Source organism: Alosa alosa, chromosome 24, assembly GCF_017589495.1.
Source record: "Alosa alosa isolate M-15738 ecotype Scorff River chromosome 24, AALO_Geno_1.1, whole genome shotgun sequence".
NCBI classification, from domain to species: Eukaryota; Metazoa; Chordata; class Actinopteri; order Clupeiformes; family Clupeidae; genus Alosa; species Alosa alosa.
Window position 1 is genome coordinate 15,144,041 of NC_063212.1, and position 22,219 is coordinate 15,166,259.

The 22,219-nt window shown below is 40.7% G+C and overlaps 3 protein-coding genes across 11 annotated transcripts in view; 1 reads left to right on the forward strand and 2 right to left on the reverse strand.

Annotated features, from left to right (window-relative positions):
* arhgef11 (Rho guanine nucleotide exchange factor (GEF) 11) overlaps nt 1–3,830 on the reverse strand; it is a 34,824-nt gene extending 30,994 nt beyond the window's left edge. For 5 of the 9 annotated variants that reach the window (XM_048235918.1, XM_048235922.1, XM_048235919.1 and 2 more), the window contains exons 1-3: nt 2,014–3,830; nt 1,533–1,565; nt 534–548 (exon numbers count right to left, since the gene is read on the reverse strand). In XM_048235918.1, coding sequence (XP_048091875.1) covers nt 534–548; nt 1,533–1,565; nt 2,014–2,048 — 83 coding nt within the window. In that variant the 5' untranslated portion in view covers nt 2,049–3,830. The remainder of the gene's footprint in view (nt 1–533; nt 549–1,532; nt 1,566–2,013) is intronic. The other 4 variants (XM_048235917.1, XM_048235920.1, XM_048235921.1 and 1 more) reach the window with 4 other exon arrangements.
* Nucleotides 1–22,219, reverse strand: part of LOC125289084 (basement membrane-specific heparan sulfate proteoglycan core protein-like) — a 947,802-nt gene that overhangs the window by 431,403 nt on the left and 494,180 nt on the right. The window lies entirely within an intron of this gene.
* myadma (myeloid associated differentiation marker a) lies at nt 9,570–17,864 on the forward strand. Its single transcript, XM_048235988.1, has 2 exons — nt 9,570–9,679; nt 16,212–17,864. Exon 2 carries the CDS (start codon nt 16,482–16,484, stop codon nt 17,358–17,360), a length of 879 nt encoding a protein of 292 aa, XP_048091945.1. The 5' UTR covers nt 9,570–9,679; nt 16,212–16,481; the 3' UTR covers nt 17,361–17,864.

Consider the following 22,219-nt stretch of genomic DNA (forward strand, 5'->3'; position numbering starts at 1 on the left):
AGAGAGAGAGAGAGAGAGAGAGAGAGAGAGAGAGAAAGATAGAGAGAGGGAAGGAGAGAGAGAGATTGAGACAGAGAGAAATAGAGATAGATGAAGAAGGAGGGAGAGAGGGAAGGAGAGAGAGAGATGAAGACGTAAACTTGGCAGCAGGAACAGAGGGCTTTATAAACAGCAACAGAATGATTCTCAGTTCCAAACAAACAAACCAATGCACCCCTTCCTGTAGAGTCCCTCCAGCAGATCTTTAGACTTAACCCATGTCAACTAAATTTATGTAACAGATAGGAGTGTCTTATTAGTGTATTTCACTCCAATCAGATTAGCTGGAGAAAACCCTGGGGGAGGAGTTGCTGGTGAAGTGTTGGGAGGTGGGGTGGTGGGGGGCATTGGCATACAGGCATTAGCCAATGGGAGGGGGTATCAGGGTTGCATATCAGGATGCAAAAGAGAAACCAATCAATTCTTCGTCTCATTCAGAACAGACACATAGTTGACCACGACATGGAGCAGGTGAAAAAGACTGGACAACTCACCACGCAGCGAAAGGACTAAAGAGCAAGTGTGAGAAATACAGAAAGAGAGCGAGAGAAAGAGAAAGACAGGTAGAGAGACAGAAAGATATGACGAAGAGGGGGAAAATAGAGAGATAGAAAAGAAAGAGTGAAACAACAATGAGACAGGTGGTCCCAATGACAAAGACAGGCAGAGGTGATCAGATTAGACCAAAATGATGGAATGAGAAGCATGTTAAACAGGTCAGTGGTCTGTACTCTGACCATCTTAATTCTCATCTAATGCCTACAACATGTTAAAAAACTATCCTACACAAGAGAAGAGCCCATTTCCCAGTCCAAGACAGGTCTTTAGGATTATGACACATCCACTAAGCTAATCACTGCAAGATCTTCCAACCGACATTCCTATTTCAGTGTCATTTTCCGGCCTGGGATCACCAACACCTAATGAGACTGAGGGCCCTTTATAAAACCATCTTGGCCGGTTCGACTATCTTGGACCGGTGATGAGCAAAACAGACACAGAGCAGAACTTCAATGTTAGACAACAATGCAGAGGAATGGCAACTAACAAACTACATCCCGCTGAAATCCCAAGAACAGCAGAATTATAACTTTGACGACGAAAATCGGACCTCCAATGTTAACCACCAACTTTGAGGTTGAATAGTTTTCCCAACACTATTCTAACGGACCAACCACATCCTTGTATTCTGGGTCTCCCTTATACACCTGATGGAACTTTTCACACATGCACAACTCTCATGTCATGCTTAACTGACACTCAAGAGGATGATCAGAAAGCTGAGAGAGACCCAGAACAGTGGAGTGTAGTTGAGAGAGAGTCAACAGGAGCTGAATAGAGAAACAGAGAGGAGAGAGAGAGAGAGAGAGAGAGAGAGAGAGAGAGAGAGAGAAAGAAAGAGAGAGAAAGGTGGATCTATGAGGAACAGTGCCGAAACGGAAAGGACTGTGAGAGCGCTGCATCTAAGAGGCTCAGCGGCACAGCCTTCCTACCTGGGCAGGTGCGTCTGTTTCTTGACGGCTGCCCTGCTCACATTGAAACAAAACAGGACACAGACAGGAAGCAAACAGACGGACAGACAGACACAGAAACAGACAGACAGGGAACATGAGTGAGGGAACAGGGAGAATAGCAGAATAAACAGAGAGAGAGAGAGAGAGAGAGAGAGAGAGAGAGAGAGTAAAAAGGAGACAGAGAAGCAGACACATGGAAAAGGATCGAGACAGAACACACACACAAACACACACACACACACACACACCAAACCACTTCTCTGGTGACAAATGGAAGACCAGACAAGTTGTCTTTTGTTGGGTAGTAACCCCAACCTTGGGCACACTTCCCAAATTCTCAAACCAGTTCTGTTGTCTGACAGCATCACTGTATACAATGCACAACACACAAACGACTAGGAACTGTTTTAGAGTGAGAAAGCATGCAAAATATTCAACTGACTCAGTGGCACAGACTCACCTGTCTAGAGTTGAGGTCGGGGGTCGGACACTCATGGCTGCAGGCTGTTAGACACGAGTCCGCTGTAGTCCAGGCTGCAGAGACGGGTCAGTGGGTGATCATTTCCGCAATGTTTTATTTACTTCACCACGTGCTACAATTTGTATGCATTTAATATTAAGACAGTGCGGATGGCCAATAAAACAATCGGATTCACGCTTATGTCAGTGGTTCGACTCTTTTGGCACGTAGTACCACGCACTAATGTATGTGTCCCTGTTTTTTTTTTCAAGTTATCAGATCCTTCGATCACTCTACAATTTAAATAGAGGTCGTATTCAGTCTTCACGTACAAAACGAGCTAAGCACCCGCGTTACATAACTGGTGGTGCCGCTCTTATACTAATATTGTGGTACATTTGGTTCAAATACTATCGTTCCCTTTAAAATGCAAAACCTAACCGGTTATAAAACGTCACTCGAATTAAACAATGTTAGGTATGCAATTCGCTCCGCAAAGGACGAGGTGCAGCTTCCAAGTCCAGATAAACAAGACAAACAAGCGGGGGGATTCTCTTGACATGCATCCACAGCTAACTAGGCAAGCCAATCAGGCCATCCATACATCACTATGTTTATTTTTTTTTATTTACAAGAATTCGTATTTCTACCTGAACTCTGAACATACTGCTAAGAGGTTTTGTTTGAAAAATTAACCCACTAAAGTCGCATTTGCTAACAAGCTAGCTCACTGCAAAGACTCAGTGACCACGACCTCTCTAAATCAGGCTAGCTAACGTTAGCTCATACAAGACTGCAACGGGACACCACAACAAACAATTCAACGCGAACAGCTGAGAGACCTCTCAAACTAACATCATCGCACAATATTTAGATGTCAGGAACATGCATGTCCCTAAAAATACCAGAGCTATAAGCTGTCAGTGCAGACGCTCACTATACATTTTGCAAGATAAACATATCTAGCACTCAATATCTGGTCTTTCCCATAGAAAGTAGGGTATTTCCAGATGTCCTAGCTAGCTACTAGCATGCTAGCTACCTCCCTGATGAACACAGTTGCGCTACCTGCTAGGTTGCTATCTTGCCAATAATATAAATTTACACACGTGTCTTCGTAACTGCAACTGCTACCATATCAGATTATGGAAAACCTATGCAGGTTATTGCTGTAATGGCAATATGGTAACCATACAGCGTTACAAAGACCATTAAGTTATACTATAGCTACCACAGCTAACTGTAGTTTGCGAGGCCATACGTCATCCTCGTGATTTCCAGAGGAAGAGTGCCGACCACTGGCACAGTTGCATCGGATTCGTTATCCACGCTACCTCCAAGGTCGGAGGCGACAGCATTGGCCAAAAGCTACCTTCCCAGTGAAACTGATGAACAAGGACAGCAGTGTATCAGATGCTCAAATGAAAACGTAAAAGCTAAAATCTCAAAAGACTACCATATCAAACGGTGACTGTAGATTCTATTTTGTCATGATGTTTACCAAAAAACAATCTCAGTTTTGTCATAAGTGGCGCTGCACGCGAGTGTGCGAGCTATGTTAGCTACATACGAGATTCCTCCAAAATAGTTCGCTTCATTTGATCCTCATACTGCTGCTGCTGCATTCCACGGGGTGAGATTCCATTGTCCCATGCATCGATTTCCACCTGTTAATCCACATTTCATCAGTGCATATTTCGATTCCGTCTCAAGTCTTAGTCGGTGCATTTATTAGCCTTCCATTCTGCAGACTATTTAGTGTTTGCTTGTTACAGGGAAATCCTAATGGTTTGTGTTTTGCTGTGGAGCACAGGCAAACATCCTCACTATCGCCCTCCTTGGGTTAAATTCCAGTACTACATAAAAATCTGAGTTTATCGGATAGGCCTGCATCCCGTGACTGAAAGTTGGTCATTAATTTATAAAATAGTAATAATTATAATTTATGTTGAGATGCACACAACAGTACAACAAAGCCTTGAATGAGAAAATATGTCCCCAATGATTTCCCAGTTTTGCTCTTTCAGAGTAAACTAGACCTGCATCAAGGCGAGGGGTCATGGGCCTTTCCACTCAAGCTGCTAAAACAAATAGTTAAATTATTATTATTGTTATATTATTATTATTATTATTATTATTATTATTATTATTATTATATCATACACCTCCTTTCTTCTTTCCTTCTTATATATTATTATTATTATTATTAGTAGTAGTAGTAGTAGTAGTAGTAGTAGTATTAGTATTATATCATGCACCTCCTTTCTTCTTTCCTTCTACTACTATCTCCCTTGATTACATTCTGACTACTTAAACGTATGCACTCTCATTCTCTTATAGCCTACGGGGCCATTTAACCTCCGTAGCCTACCAACTTGCCCACATAGTCTTTGTGGGCCACACAAATTACGAAGTGGCTAAAATGACTCCTATTGTGGCTTATCCAGAAACAAGTGTCACAGCTGCCAACTCCTCTTATTAATGGAGGATTAGTGTGCGCTGAAAAACTTTTAACACCCAGTTAGTGATTGAAGATTATTATGACCAATACATCGACGTATGTAATGTAGTGGATCATTGGTTAATATGATCAGTTATTGGTTGATAAATAAAACACCATTGCTAGTTTTAAAGGTTCTCTAAGTCTTGTGCAGTTTCTAAGCTAGGTCACGTACAGAAAACATTTCCTCATGATCTGCTAGCTGTCTCTTCCATGAATACACTGTAAAACATAAAACCTGTGGCCAGGGATGGATTACTGGACGGGCCTACCGGGGTCAGGGGGCCCTGAAGCCCAAGCCTTTGCATGGAATCATTGCCTCAATATCAGCAAATCAGGATGTAGGCTATGAATCTGATTGAATTAAAGTATTGGCCATCCCCAAAATGCACCAGAATACAGGAAATCACATCATACAAACTAAAAACTTTCTGGGGGAGGACCCCCAAACCCCGTTCCCACATATGCGTAGGGGGGCCTTAATACAACTAGGCCCAGGGGCCCGAAAGTTCATAATCCATCCATGCCTGTGGCCAGCCCAGGCCCCAAAAACTACAACAAAAAACACCTGGTCCTAGCATACAAATCTAGACGCACCCTAGCGTCTGCCAGGGTAGTCTAGCAACTCTCCGTTGGCTTGCGAACTGGAAAAATTAAACTTCGATCAGGCCACTCACATTGTGTATAGAGTCGGTAGTGGGCTTAACATAATGATGGCAGAGTTGCGACGGTTCAGCGTGAATTCCCTGCTACTTGAAAACAAAGAAGATGGATGTTGCTGTTGGCAAACAACTTGACACAAGTTAAGCTTTTTTTAAGTTGGCAAAAGTTTGAACAACTAGCCAACTAGCAGGTGGGGAAACGTATGGGCTGAGTTGTAAAGCAGAGGGAATTTGAAAGACAACCGTTTATCCCGCAACTTCGGACTAAGCACTGCAAATGGTGAGTCCCCAGACCCTACATATTGATGTGGGTCTGGCTCGTCAGGCTAGCCTGGTCCAGCCTGGGCCATGAAACATAACAAACTGTTCCACAGAGGTGGGCACAAATACATCAAAACCTTTTTTGTTACAAATTACAAATACTGGCTCATGTAACTAAATAAAATACAAAATACTGATGTGAAAAATCTATTTAATTAAAATACAAGTAATTAGTAATTTGAAAATACAAAAATGTCCATACAATAATCATGGTATACACTTTTAAAAGAAACTACAAGGCATATTATTGAAAATGTATCCCCAAGAGACAAGAAATACTATTTTCTGATTGGCTGGCAGAGGGTCTCCTATAAAGTAGATCTGGTAAAAAAATGTAATCTGTGTCCCATATCAATAAACAATGATTGAACTGACAAGAGGCAGACTTTAATCAACTGTAACATAACAAACTACCCACCATCATTTCCATAACCAATGAATGTAGTACGACAAATTCAACAGGTCGGACTCTTTTTAAACTGAACTGCATTTCCCTTTTTGTGCTCTAAATGCATGCCTTTTGCCTACATACATGATTGGCAACATGATGGACAAACAGAATAACATCCTGTAAGATGTCCCAATATACAGAATTAATTAACTTGGTGGAGAAAACTCTTTTTGCATCGGGGAGGTCTTTGCGTCCATCTCTTCCATTATTTCTGCATACCTCGGTGGATGTTATCCATTGCATAAGTCCTCATGTCAAATCCATTAAGTGGTTTTAATACTGTCCTGTAGTGAGAATGAACATCAGCTATTAGGTAATGGGGTCAAAGGTCATCATATGGGGTCCATGTCCTAATGTTCTCCCTCAGTATCTTTTGTATCGTTTTCAAATTTAAGTCTTGTACCACCTGACAATTCAAGCTCCTGAAGTTAGCTACTTTTTAATATTTTTCCACTTTCAATGTTCTAAGGGGGTGATGAAACAGAAATAATGCTTTTCAGTTGTCTACAGGGTGACATAAAATTGGTGGCACAAACAAAATTGGGTTTACTACCCATGTTGACCATTTTGGCTCCCTCAGTTGACTTTTCTTTTAATTTCTTCCAACTTCAGACATATCCAGAGGGGATCATAGAAAAGAAAAGTTGGATCTAACACTTAAGTTGGTCACAATGTGGCATACTACTGCAAGAATAAGGAAAAATGGGTTTACATTTTATGCTGTCCTTCCAAAAGGGTAATAGAATGAGTATTTTTATGGACAAATCGCTACTTAGGTCAACTTTAGAGCTGAATATAGGGAATTGACCAAGGGATATCGGGCACCCATCCTATTCTTATGGAGTAACCCCTAGGTAACAAGAAACAGCAAAGGAAAAAAAAAATTAACCGACAAAACCACGTTCACCAAGTTTCTGGCCTTTGGCTCCTGGACTATGATAAGCATAGCTTATTGTCATGGTTATATGTAGTATATTTATCTGAGTGATGGAATGTTGGCTTGTTAGGGAAAAAAGACAGGTTGCTTAGTAGACAGGAGCTAAAGTAATTAAATACATATTTAAAATACATGTAATTAAAATACTGCCCATGTCTGCTTTTCCAGCCAATCACAGACGAAATGCGCATTCATGACAGTTTCAGTTGCATGGGAGGGAGGGGGAGGGAGGGGCAAGCAAGCTCTCTGTTTTTTTTTAAGCGTCAGCAGAAGTGACGACGTCACCCAACCATGCTAACACCTTTAAGGCAGGGGCAGATTGACCTCCACCTTTGGGTCTGAATGTAGGCACGGATCTCATCAGCTTCAAGTCACAAATACATTGAATCAATTCAAGCAAAGATGAAAAATTACTTTGGTAAAACTTTGTGGTCTGAGGGAGTGACATGGGCCTATGTGTCAATTGCGTTAGTCGGCAGCCCTCCATGAGTTCGACAGTGTATCCATGTGTAGCGTCACAATACTTTTTTTTTCATAAATCATAGCATACACATCAATGGTGCCAGAAGCAGAAGCAACACATACACACACAGACACACACACTTTTGCCCAGTCACTATCTGATAATGACAACAACATGCTAGATCAAAAATGGAGTGAGAAGTTAAGTCAAACTAGCCCATTTAATATTTTCTAATCCTTTGTTTCTTCAGGCTGACAAACAAATTCCCATCATGGTGATGGTGGGGATCTGTTGTTAGCTGATCCAATCTGATCTTCTCCATAAAGCATGAGTGAGTTCCTGGACATTTTAGTTTCACTGCCTCCTCTTGTGGGTGGATGTAAAACTTGCGTTTAACTCTAGCTCTGTAGCTCCAACTGTCACCTCAGGAAGGCTTCAAATTGTGATTTCAATGTATCAGGCCAACTGTTCATTTATTTTTGAGAGACAGTGGTTGTCATTAAATCTGAACAATTATTGATGTTATGATTATGTTGCAGTTACATTTATTGCAACTGAGATTCTATAGGCAATCATTAATACGAGGCACAACACTATCTATCTGAAACATGTTGCAAGCCTTCTCAAGGTTTTTATGATATCACTTAAGATTATGTATTATTACATATTAAATGGGTGGGTGTAGCCTATGGTAGCTCGTTCCGGCGCTCCTGATACACCAGCAGCCAAGTTTGAAGAAAAACTGGATCTGGCCTACGGGCCGCTAGTATAATAGGCTTGCTCTAGCAGGTCTACTCTTGTGCTCTTGTGGTGTTTGTAAAAGTAGTATATTAACTTACCCTTAAGTCTCCTTTGTATTAGCTTATAGTCTTCATGTAAGTTCCTTGAGATAAAAGTGTCAACTACATGAATACATGTAAATAAACATACATTTTGCATAGCCTTTGTTAGTAAGAAGAAGGAGAAGTTCACATTTTGCATAGCCTTTTAAAAACTGCAGAAAGTTATGTCTATTTTGGGCTACTTTAAATGAGCAAATAAAATGGATATGCATCATTTTGGTCCTTAAATCAATCCCTTGAACCCCACCTCGCTTTCAGCAAATATGCCCCTCATCAAATGCTCATCAGCACTTTAGGTCAGCTGAGAGATGCTTGATTCTTCCAATCTAACAGATGTCACCATTTTTTTTTTTTAAATTGAAAATTCTTTACTTTTTCAATTGTATTAAAATACAGTTACTATAAATTGTCCTATTGTGGGACACTACCTAATGTGGGACAACTAAGCTCCAGTGGGTGTGGCTCTTCCCCAAACAAATGAATGTCAGTGAAACTATATGCCAAAGCTGTAGGGTCCTGGGATCAAAATTGGATGTCCCACATTAGGACAATCCACCCTATGTAGGCTAAATGGGCGGTATTCTGCATACAGGTACACAGTACTGATCAATTTAAGGGATTACGTTTCAATTGTAACAACATGTAGGACTACATGCATGTTAACTAACTTTTCAAACTGAATTTCAATGTTTTTAGGCCTATACATAACCAAACCGTGTATGCATCTCTCAGGTGCCCTGTTTCTCTTATTCTCACTCTATAATGATAACCTAAAAGAAACTCTCAGGGAAAGTACAAAATCAGTTTCATTTGAGGGCAATGGGGCCTACAACTAGCCAGTTTTCAAAAAGGCATGTAGATCCCATTGTGTTGATAAATTCCATCTTGGAAAAAAAATCTGTATAGCTAATAGGCCTGGGATGTTTGGGAAATGTTAGGCCTACATTTGTTTTAGCCTATGTGCAGACAAAAGATTATTGTTCTTTAACAATGTTTCTAGGGCCTTCTATTAAAATGATCTATATTTACTGTAAAGCAGGGTCAAGGGTTGTTGACATTGGTTATGGGAATGGCAACTTCACATAACCTCACATAGCCTGACTGTTTCATCCAATCATTTCATCATTCAGCTAATAATGCGAAGTAATCCGAAGTATCTTCAGAATAGGCCTACTTACCATTCACTTTCACAATAAGGCATACCACTTAGGGTAAGGTAGCCTATTCTTAACAATGCTTATAGTGAAGATGTTCAATTCTATTCCATCAATTAAATAGTTAAGATAGGATAGGCTGTTATCAGCTCCGGATGACGAGCGAAGGATAGGAAAGAAGCTAAAAAGGCATACCTAATTTGGTTATGACTGGGCGTGGGGACGTGTCTGGTCCAAGGAAGAAGAAAATCCCCCCTGCCCCTCCGATGCAACACGCGTGTTCGTGCTGTGAGAAAGTAAGAAGATTATACAACTAATTCCAGCTGTTAGGAAAAGGTGAGTTTACTCGTGTCAACTGATCCGCTACACAATAGTTGTTTTTACCCATATCGGATTATAAAGATTAAATGGCCGTTTACGGTGTAACGGTAGGCTACAGTGTGGAAAATGTTTTGCCTATGGAGAAAACTAAATATTTCCGCCGAATTCCTGAGTTTGTCTACATTGCACTAGATTTAACCTAACGTTTTTGTTAAGAGAAAAAAGTTTTGCTGTTAACTATGCATTGGAAACAAATGTAGCCTCATCTCATCATATGTGAAATCCTGTGTTGGTTGGCTTACGGCACGTAGCCTAGGGCGTCACTCTTGGTTCTATTGTGTTTGATAGGCTATCAACTGACTGCTACACGTCTGTGATTGAGGTGCATTCTTTTCAACAGTAGGCTGAAGTAATTCAACAGGTTATAATGTATGCAACTGTATTAGCCATCAAGCTGTGTCGAAATATTTTGACTGAATAGGCCTATCTGATTTGGGTGCTGCCTAATGAAATGGGACAAAAATAGAAGATGTTCTCATTCATGTGGCATTGCCTGCTTAGGGTAGGCTACTCTTAAAGTGATGGGAGTAGCCCATACAATAGATTGTTACAATATTATTATTACAATACAATAGCTAAAGGGTCCACTCCATTGATTTAGGCTGCAAAGCTGGTCAGTTGTAAAAGCCTATTACATTTGGTAGCCTACCTATCAGTTGAACCACATCTAGGTGCTGATGTTGAAAACCATCGGTCTTTCGCCTGAGCCAAGATTCTAACCCCACCCTATCTAGCATACCACCATGCAACCACAGTGTACTTTCAGATATTGTTTGCAAGAGAAAGCCAAATCCACCACATAGGAAACAAGCTCTGCACCACCCAAAGTAGGCTTTGCATGGGCCTCCATAATGAGGTTACATATGGTGGCTGTATGCTGAGAAGATCTGATTAGTGCAAATAACATACAGTATAGCGCCAGATTACATTACACTTTGGAATGTGATATCAGACAGCAACAATGATGCCTTAGCTGGGTGCAGCTCCTGTCAACACTCAGTCACACTTCCTGTCTCTTCATCATCATTGCTACTGTTCGAAAAAGGAAGTGAGAGCCATTAAGGGCTGTGTCAAGAAACACTTAAACTGAGCTCTGTAGATTGAGGTGGCTCAAAGTTGCAGTCAATGATTGTACACGATTTCAAGCCCATAATATTTTTTTTCACATTCATCATCGCCTCAAGATTTGCTAGCTGCCCATTTCGTGAATAGGCCTGCACTGTAAAACTCGGCATCTGTAGGCAGCCTATAGGCTCTGAAAACTGGAAACAAACAGCGTGGGGGCAGCCTGTCCCCCAAACAAAAATGAAACCCTGTGTAAAGTTTCTCTGGGAATGCTGAAGGTAGGGGTGAGTTACCTCTCTGGTGTGTTTTGTTTGGTCCTTGGTTAAAATATAATGTTGTTGTTTTGGACAAAGGCATCTGCTAATAATTTTAGATATAAACATAAAAAAACGCAACTTCCTGCGCAATCGCTGTCCATGATCCTGGGGAAAGGATATTTTTCATGATTTTTTAACCAAACTTCCAAATAAATGCACCCCTCCCTTCCTCCCTTCAATGCACCTGAACCAAAGTTGTAGAATGGCTGGAATATTGCCCAGTACAACCCACTTTGTCTCCCATTTATGAAAACCAGTGTACCTTTTCTGATGAAATGGTAATTGGAACAGAGAGTCCATGCTTTGGTGAATGTTGTCAAAGTGTCCAAAAAGTTACTGTGATCAGTGATGAGTCTTCTTAGTGGGTAAATCATAGGCCTAAATAATGTAATATAGGCTACAGCTACAGTACACAGTAGAATGCGTCTGTGAAGTACTTCAGATAGGCTACATGTAAGCAATCTGAGCAAAACACAGCTTCATCTTACAAGCTCTAAGAAGTGTGCCCAATTTACAGATTTACTCCTCCCCCTTATTAATGTTTGTGTGTGCGTGTGTGTTTTGGGGGTACTCTTATGTGGAGCTGTGTGGGGTTGACTGCGTTCATAACTAACAGTGTGTAGAAGACAGGACTACTGAGTCAGAGGTGCCTCCTACAATACAAGTATCTGCAAGAGTTCACTGAATGGGCTTGTATGTTATGCAATCAGCACATTGTTGTGTGTGGATTGATCATGAATGTTTGCATTGTGTATTCATTCATTTTAAGTCATTTCTTTGAGAGTTGTTTGCTGATACTGTCTCTCTCTCTCACTGTGTGTGTGTGTGTGTGTGTGAGAGAGAGAGATATTGATTGTGTTTTGGCATATGCTGCCTGGTGAAATTATTTTGTGTGACCTTGTGTACTGAGATCTGATCCATTGACAAAAAGCATAGCAGTTGTTCTCAACTGATATTGCCTTGGGCCCCACAATTTCCCTTCACCATGATGAAGTGCTGCGTCACTCAATATCATAAGAACTAAAACAATAAACATAAACATGAACAGACTTTCATACACTTTTCAGTTGTGACCTACCCAACATCTGTTACTGTAATCATTGGACCAACTGCATTACAGGAATATTACTCCCTCTTATGGAGGAAAAGAGAAGTACAAGACATAACCATTTATGTCAAGTACATTTATGTTGGTTTTCATCCCGGTGTTACCAAGGCATGTAACAAGGCATGGTGTCAAACACTGATTCTGTCATTGTTGTGTATAAGTGAAATTAATGGAATTGAAATGCATAGTCCAGGTGATGTGTTCAATCTTGCAGTGATGTGTTTCAAGAATGCAGTTCAGTAGCGTTTAAAGCAGGGGTTCTCAAAGTTTTGATTGGTGAGGGCCAATTCAGGAACCCAACATTGAACTGAGGGCCGCCAAAGGGGCGGGGGGAGAAAAAAAAAAAAAAAAACCTGGAAAAGAATCCCATTTGTATCATTTTAATGACCAGGTTGCATCTCTACAGTTTATATTGCATTAAACACATTTTAATTCATAACTGAGGCTAAACCTGGCAAAACTTGTGAAAATCTTAAGGAAAAATTGCAATGCACACACAATCCCTGGGGTTCTCTACCCTCAACAGACAAATTTGGGATATAACAGTTCTGGTTGCAGTCCATTTCAAGTACAAACTTATTTAGAACAAACAGTCTCAGTGTGCCTTGCTTCTTATCAGCATAGGCCTTATTCAGGGCCAATTCCAGCTACCAAAGCACCACAGGAAAACCTGACGGCCACGAAACACCACTAAACGTAGATTCATTCTTTTCAAAGCACACAGTACAGTTGTACAGTTTTACAGATGTTATCAGATGTTATCGCGGGCCGCCAGAAATCTTTCCACGGGCCGCCATTGGCCCCCGGGCCGCACTCTGAGAACCTATGGTTTAAAGCAATACAATGTGGTTATTTGACCTTAAAATAACAGCTTTAAAGTAATTTTGATGACTGACATTGCCGATGCGCGGCCCAAATGCCTTGTGTTGGACCATGTATGTTACTGTCACGGGTAGGACCATGACCCATTTTGTCGGTTTTAGATGAATTGGGTATCCCCATTTGTACCCAGTACATTAAAAATAGTTGAAAAAGGGAACTCCTATATCGTGTTACTTTCAGAGGTGGAAAAAGTACGAAAATATTGTACTCAAGTAAAAGTACCAATACCTTGATGAAATATTACTCAAGTACAAGTTAAAATACCGATCTGAAAATGTACTTAAGTAAAAGTAAAAAGTAGTTCATTTAAAATGTACTTTAAGTAAAAAGTTACTTAGTTACTTTTTTTTTTTTTTTTTGGGGTACCAGAACAACCAGTTTTACCAGAGACTTTCTAATGAGGAGATACAGCACTCAAAAAATCCTCCATAGTAATGCATGGGGTTAGTCAGTTGTCTACAAAATATCACAACCCTTCCGCTGCAAAACGTTGACATGTGAATACATTGAGCCAATCATGTGGTGTGTTGTAAAATACATTGAGCCAATCATGTGGTGTGCTGTGAAGACATCATGCCAATCATCTGTTGTGATCTCGCTGCTGGAGCAAGATTGGTGTCGTGAAGCCCACGCGACACGCATTTCTGCCGAAATAGATGCACGATAAGTGCCCAAAAAGTTTTGCAATATGGCCGCCGAGTGGAGTGGAGGTACTTGCCTGAAAAGGACTTTGGTCCTAGCTCGAGTTGCTGCAGCCAGCAGCTAAGGCAGCCATGTTCATGCTCCTAGTGTGTAGCGCTGTAGCTGCAGCAACTCGAGCTAGGTAAAACCGATTGTTTCAGTTTTGTTCATACCGACAGTACTCGGTGACGTTGAGAAATGGAGATCTATGTGAAAAATCACTGGAGTTCTCCTTTAAGTTTGAGCAGTAGTTGATTAGTTAGAAGTTAGTTGCACTCATCCTTGCGTCGCTTTGCAATGAACAGTAGTCCAGCACAACTGAAAAGCCCCTCACAGGCAGCTGAGGCAGGAAGGTTAATGTTGAGTTGCAGAGAGTTTTTTTATATTTTGGAAATGAGCAGAAGGTTCAGCAGATTAAAGGGCGTCGAACTGGGGGGGAGAGTGGGATGTATAGGGCCCCAATGGAGGAGAGGGCCCTTGAAAAGTGAAATACGGGGGGTACAACATTTTCACCAGGCATTAGTAATAACTCAGGTAATCCACACATAAAAAATCCAAACAACTCCATAAATAGAGTCATGTGTAATGAAGTGGAATAACACAGGGAAAAAGTATTGAACAAGCTAAGAAAAAGCACTAAGGCAAGGAAAGGGAAGGAACGAGCTGGAATCTGTAAGTAGTTAGAGTAGTTATCCTTTCTATCTGTGCAAATTAATATAAGCTTGGTTAGTAGCCTACATATTGATGGGCTATTTTCATTACCAAGGTGTCACACAAGAAACATTTCATGATGGATAAAAGCAAAAAGCACTCCCAAGACCTTTGCAACCTTATTGTTGCAAAACATATCAATGAAACTGGTTACAGATGCATTTCAAAACTTCAGAATATTCAGTAAGCAGCATGGGAGCCATTATCTGCAAGTGGAAGAAACATCACTGCATCATTAACCGGCCACGCAATATTTCTGACCAGGGAGTCAGAAGGATAGTCAATTCCAAGAGCCAAGGACCGCTCGGAGAAAGCCCCAGAAAGACTTGAAGGCAGCCAATTCAATTAAACAGTTCTGGAAGTAACTAAAGATCAGGATTCACAAGAGGGACCCCAGGAATCTGTTTAGAACAATGGACCAAAATCACACCTGATACTGTGACTAATACCTTTTGTCATACAGGAAATGTCTTGAAGCTGTCTAAAGGCTTTTCCACAAAGTATTGAAGAAATTTCAGTAGGCACGTTCAATACTTTTTTCCTGTGTCATTCCACTTTAATACACATAACTCTTATGTTTTGGATTTTTTATATGTGTGTTAATATAATGTGTGGTGAAAATTTCGAATAGACTCACTGGAAGTTTAAGCTAATTACTGAAAATATATATGACTATATGTCCACCATATATTTATTTTACCTGAATATTTTAACTTCCAAATTAAATGTCAAAATGTATGTCAGACGAAATTTAAAGTTTGACTGACTGGATTTTGTATACAAAACAGTGAAAACTGTCTAAGGTCACTCTCACTCTCCCTTGCTAAAGAGCTAAATGGTTTAGTCCGCCTGCACGATTCATAAGGTAGTCTATCTTTTGTTTATTTAGTTGAGCATCGCTAGTAGTGGACCGCTAATTGTTGTGCTGCTGATATCTTTCTCCAAGAAAGCCAAGTCAGGTTATTAAAAAGAGAGACATCAAAATGAGGGGAAACAACTGCTAATTAACTTCTTTCCAAAGAAAGGTGAGCACAAACGTCAAAACACGAAATCCCATGGTGTTTGCTTGAATATCTCCGCTATCATTAGTGCTAAAACGAACTGAGACAACCCATTGAAATAGCGGAAAATACACTTTCATAGGTTAGGCTACACATCTGATGCATTTCGTGGTCCAGCTCCATCTCCCATCACTTTCAGAAAGACTGCATGGCGCCAGCTTGAGTCATGTCCTGTTGTAGGCTACATGCTGATCATTATCACTAGGTTAGTGGTTTAGGTGATTTCTTTTCTCTCCCTTTCTGTTTTCCTTAGTCTTAAACTTTTTTTTTTTTACTCAAGTAACGGATTAGATTTTTGATGTAGCGAAGTACAATACTTCGCTCAAAATGTAATCAAGTAGCCTAAAATTTTAAATACCGATTTTATAAACTACTTAAAAAATACAAAATACACAGAAAAACTACTCAATACAGTAACGTGAGTAAATGTATTTCGTTACTTTCCACCTCTGGTTACTTTAAGAAATTAGGGTGAACTAGTCAACTTTTAATTTAAGTGAAGCATAATTTTGCATCTAGGCAATAATGATGTAAGTTAGAACTGAATACATCTTGGTGACCGATGTAATGAATAGCTTTTTTGATCCTATTTAGTTGGGCACTGACTAACTTACTTTCTGTGCTTGTGTTGACTGATCTTTTTTTTTGTTTTTTGTCCGCAGATCCTCTTGACGCATCAGACACAGAGACTCAAATCAGCATCTTTCCATGAACCTAAAGACATTCACCATGTGTTTTTTCACCCATCTATGCTAAAGGGCCCACCGTCATCTGCATCAAACTTAAAGCATATTCCACTGGACATCATTATTTTTCACACTCAGGTTTTGCTTTTGAGAGAACGAGAGAAAAGGACAACCTAAGGGATACCGTACAGCACCACAAAGTAACCAAGTGCTCAGATCTACTGCCTGCGTGTATTTACTCCCATCATGCCTTTTGTCGTTCTGCAGACGTCGCGCCTGCTCTGGGTGCGCACGGCGGCACTGTTGTGCACGTGCGTGACCTTCAGCGTGGCGGCTCACGGTGGGTCGCTGGGCAACTCGGGCGATCTCTTCATGTTCTGCTGGTGCTTCAGCTTCGCCGGCACGCTGCTTGTCCTCGTGGTGGAGCTGTTTGGCCTGCAAATGCGCGCGCCTGTCTCCTGGACCAACTTCCCCATCACCTTCGCCACCTACGCCTCGCTCCTGTGCCTCACAGCCTCCGTGGGCTTCCCCCTCACCTTCCTCAAGGGCTACCAGTGGCAGGGCGAGGTGCGCGACCACCGCATCGCCGCCACTGTCTTCTCCTGCCTGGCTACGGTGGCGTACTTCGTGGAGGTGAGCCTGACGCGGGCGCGTCCAGGCGAGGTCGCCGGCTACATGGCCACCACGCCCGGCTTGCTGAAGGTGTGCGAGACCTTCGTGGCGTGCGTCATCTTCGTGTTCATCAGCGAGCCCGTGTCGTACGACCGCTACCCGGCGCTCAAGTGGTGTCTGGCCGTCTACTGCATCTGCTTCGTGCTCTCGGCCGCTGTGGTGATTCTCTGCGTGGGCGAGTGCACCGGCTGCCTCCCCTTCACCTTCTCCCGGTTCCTGTCTGCCTACTCCTTCCTTGCCGTAGCCATGTACCTCACAGCCACCATCCTCTGGCCCGTTTTCCAGTTCGACAGTCGCTACGGCAACAATGCGCGGCGGCCTGACTACTGCAGGAATGTCGGCACGTGCCCCTGGGATAAGTTGGTGGGCGTATCGGTGCTCACCGCGCTCAATCTGCTGATTTACCTGGCGGACCTGGCCTACTCAGCCCGCCTGGTGTTTGTCAGCGGGTGAGGAGGGAGGAAGGCCAGATTAGTTTTGTGTTTTTTGTTTTTTGTTTTCATTTGTGTATTTTGTTGACCACAAGAGAAAATGAGAGAAAAGACTCTTTTTTAAAAAAGTCTTTGTTTGGTTTTTGCCTTTTTTCCCCACAAAAATAAAAGGAGAAAAAAAACACAGGTGGGTAAAGAGAGACATACAGTACAATCTGTAACTTAGAAGTGAAGTGTGTAAAGCACTCACCATCATAGCAAATGGTTGTCTGCTTACCCAGTCTGCTAATCAGTGTGTCTGTAGTGTCTACTGTATGTTTTTAAGGAGTGGTGGGTATTTTTGCAAAAGTAGATCCCTGATCTTGCTGTATGTATTATTACATTTATTCAGTTCAGTTAACAGACACCAAATAGATATGCTTTTTAAACCAAAGTACATATGCAGATATCTGCTGCTTCAGTCAAACTTACTGTCTGTGAATTACCCTGAATTACTGTGCACAAAATAAATACAACATGAAAAAGATCTGATAGAAGATATCTGTCTTTCAGTGTGCAATGTCAAGTAATATATGATGAATTCTTACTGCTCTGTTGTTTTCCTCTACGGCTTCAGCATAGACAGACTACAGGCAGTGGCTCAACTGCTTACAATGTATTATATGGTTTTTTTTATTCCACTACATGTCCGAGAATATAGCATTATTTATATTTCTGGAAAGATCCAGTCCGTGATTGGGTTTCAATTTCACAAAAGGTTGTTGATATTTGAGCTCAACAGCCAAATAAATCACTCTCCTCCCTTCCGTGGTAATTCATTGTATATTGGCTGATATTCATTTTTGGCTCCACCTGTGCCGTGATGAGCCACTGTGTTTCCCATAGACAGACAAAACTAAGCCCATAATCGTACATTCGGTTGAATGATTTTCATTGAACATTGCATAGTTCATCACTGCAAAGACTGTATGGCCTGGTTTGGTACTCAAGGTCTTGGGGTTAAAGGTTAAGGTCACATGGTGTCCTATATGTAATACAGTGTGTGTGTGATATCTCCCAAGTGACTTGACAGATGTTAATCAATCATTAGACACACTGAATACGCCTACTCAAAGTTGTGGAGCTATATCATCATCAAAGGTGAAGGCCTAGTTCACGTTAGGGAGGTGAAAGTAGGTGGAGGCATCATGCACTAATGATGAGGCTTAGTTATATAAAGGATAGAACATTTTTAACTGTAGTACACTATAATTATTATTATACTTTTGTTATAACTGTAAGTTATTGTTATAGTAAGAGGGTTTTATTAGCTCAATATTAGCTTCTTAGCTCTTTAGCTCTTGCTGTCTGCTTAACTTAGCTTAGCTTAGTTGGTTTTAGTCTGAGGTATCTTGTCATTGCCTTTACTGCTTTAATCTAGATAGTCTCTAGAGGCCTCTTATGTATTTTATTTTACATTTGTTTAGGTTTATGGCTGTAAAGCTATTCAGTTGATTGGAGATTTTGGGAATACAACAGTGCACACTGCACAGTTGTCACAGATAAACAAAGACGCAGTTGTCACAATTAAACAAAGTGAGAGTGTTTTGTATAGTATAAGTATATATATATACTCGTTTGATCCCGTGAGGGAAATTTGGTCTCTGCATTTATCCCAATCCGTGAATTAGTGAAACACACACAGCACACACAGTGAGGTGAAGCACACACTAATCCCGGCGCAGTGAGCTGCCTGCATCAACAGCGGCGCTCGGGGAGCAGTGAGGGGTTAAGTGCCTTGCTCAAGGGCACTTCAGCCGTGCCTACTGGTCGGGGTTGGAACCGGCAACCCTCCGGTCATAGGTCCGAAGTGCTAACCAGTAGGCCACGGCTGCCTTTGTTTTTTGAAACAAAGTAAGGGAACAGCGATCATGGATATCTGCAAGATTTTGAAGGGCGGGAGTTCCTGGCAGCGTGTGTCAAAAAAGAGATAGGGAGATGGAAAGGACAGCATTGTCTACGGCTATATGCTGCTGCAAAAGAGGCATGTGTCGAAATAAACAGAAACGAGTCAGACTAGACTGATATGAGAGATTGAGCGTTGACACAGGAATCAGGAGAAGGGAAATTCCATTTCTGGCATATTGTATCTCTTTAGCGTGTGCTATGTTCAGAAACGTCTTGCACAATGTGTGAGGAGTTATGACAAAGTGTGTGCATTAGTTATAAATGGGTGTGGAGTTACGGCAAAGTGTGTGTATTTTTATTTAGCTATTTTACAGCATTTCAAAGTTAATTTTACGAACATTTTTTACAGTGTTATGACAAATGACAAACGCAAGGTCGTAGGTTTGGTCTGAGCTTTGATGGGGACACTACCCACTACCCCCACCCCGAAAGAAAAAGGCACTCAACTCTTTCACGTGTGATATCATGATTATAGTAACCTAAATGGCCCCGGTTATCGGCATTATTGCGATACAATTTAAACATACTGCATTTTTCTCTAAACCTACCACCAATACAGAAGTGATTTTGCAGGGCAGGAGTTCCTGGCGTTGTGTTTTTAAGAAGAGATAAGGAGACAGATTAGACAGCAATGTCTGCAGCTATAGGTAGCTGAACATGAGGCATGTGTAGAAAAAACTTAAATGAGTCAGGCTAGACAGATGAGTGATTGCCAGTCGTCTCAGGAATCAGGAGGAGGCATGTGCTCTGGCATGTGCTATGAAAGAGTAGACCTACCGACATACTTCAGCTGAAACGAAATGGTAAGTTAACTTGATTAGAAAGTTATTCAAAAGTATCAATGAAAAGGAATCTGCTTAGAAACTGAAAGTGGTTTGTGTCTAAACAATGCAAAAACTGCTATGTAATAAAATATTTCCAAGTCTTATTAATCTTATCAAGATCAAAAAATCTTGGTATTGTTTTCAGTATAAAGAGACTTACCTAGCGCTTTCTCGTAAGAGTCTGTTCATACTAAAAACAATACCAAAAAGATTTTTTGATCTTAATGTAAGATTAATAACAATTAGATTTCAAACAGAACATTTTACAGAGTAAAAAAAACCCTTAATGGTTTAAAAGGCTACCAAGAGTAGAGTTTTCTCTCCTTTATAATAGTAGCCTGAAAACTTAAGGCTACACCGCAAAAAATACAATCTAACAATCTGATATTAAAAAGTGTTGTTAATCTTATATTAAGATAAAAAAAAATCTAATTGGTATTGTTTTTAGCATGAAAAGACTTACCTAGCTCTCTCTCAAAAGATAATTTCGACTTAATTTAAGGAGTCTTAAATTACACTTTGACTTATTTTAAGGAGTCTTATCAAGACAAATTTACTCAACACACTGGCAGACAAATTTGCTTGTGTTTAGGACGAATTTGCTTAATGCACTGGCAGACAAATTTGCTTGTTTTCAGGATGAGATGTCTTAAAAGAAATCAAACTCTTCTTAAATTAAGTCAAATGATTTTACGAGAAAGAGGTAAGTCTCTCCAACTAGATGTTTGATCTTGATATAAGATTAAAAAGACAAAGATTAAGCAGTTATTTGCAGTGTGTGTGCCAGTGTACAGATCATTACAAAGTACTGTTAATGACTTCCACTGAAGCACAACAATGGATAATTTTATGTTTAGTATGATGTTTTGATTTAAGTTACTCCATGCAGTATAGTCTATATTTGAGATGGAGGTGATAAGTACAGTATAGACAAGTTAAAGAGTGGACAGAGCTACACCAAAGGGTTTGAATGGGGAGATGTGAAGCCAAATACTAGTACTGCATAGGTGCCTTTGGTTCATGGGAGCAACTTAGAGGTGATGGATAGTACATGGATCATTAGATTAGATTACTTCCAGAAATCAATGGGACAGATTAAAAATGATTTCTCAGCAGCTTCCTTCCTTTGTTGATTGTGGCATAACTTGTCAAAATAAACGGTCCATCCAGTACCTATTGTTTTTTTTTCCTTGAAAGAGATATTTCTGGGAAGTCCCCATACACTGTAAGGAAATGAACATCTTTTTCTATGCATAAAGAAATACTCCAGAGTTTTTTTCACATAGTATCAGTTTGTCGAGTTCACCGAGTAGGCTAAAGTAGTCACGTGAGATAAGCAGACTATGGAAAATTCAGTTTTTAGTTCATTTTCAGGATATGTGACTGCTATATATGTGGAAATACTTTTAATTTTTGCACTAGGTTGGGTATAAAGCAAGTTACACTGGAGAAATGAACATGCATAGGTTAGCTAATGTTTAACTAAGCTTACGGTATGCTTCTAACTTAGCCACAAAAGGCTGCCGCGTGCACAGACGGGCAAAAGATTAACATTTTAATATGAAAACAAATGGTTTGGTTTGTTCTGACAAGCAGAGTGTCAGGTCAAGTGCGGTGGCTGGTTTTAGGGGTGGGGCTATGTCGTCATCAAAAATGCTGGTTGATGCATGGAGAAAACTTTGACCAAAAAATAGGCCTAATTTTTCCAGCAGATGACCTGTCTAATATTGTTTGTAAATTAATCTATTTTATTTCCTGTGTTCCCTATCTTCTTGCAGACTCATCTGAAACACTAAATAAACAAAGAGATGATTTGATTTCAATCAATCATCCTCAAAATGCCAGCCAAAATCTACATCAACTTTCAAGCATGTTCCATTGTATTTTTTGCATTCTGATTTTTTGAAGGAAAGCGAGAGTAAAACTTGATATTTTTTTTAACGGACAAGAAATTAAGATACCCCACCATGGGAGAAATTGGACTGATACTTACACACGTAGTTCAACTGTTCCTTACATGTCTGATGTTTAGTCTCGCGATTCATAGTGGAGAGTTGGCCACAGCCCATGGTTTGTTTCTTACCTGCTGGTTCCTCAGTTTCTTTAGTAC

What these genes read in the sequence shown, in the direction of transcription:
- myadma (XM_048235988.1), top strand. Translation starts at nt 16,482, where the DNA reads ATGCCTTTTGTCGTTCTGCAGACGTCGCGCCTGCTCTGGGTGCGCACG.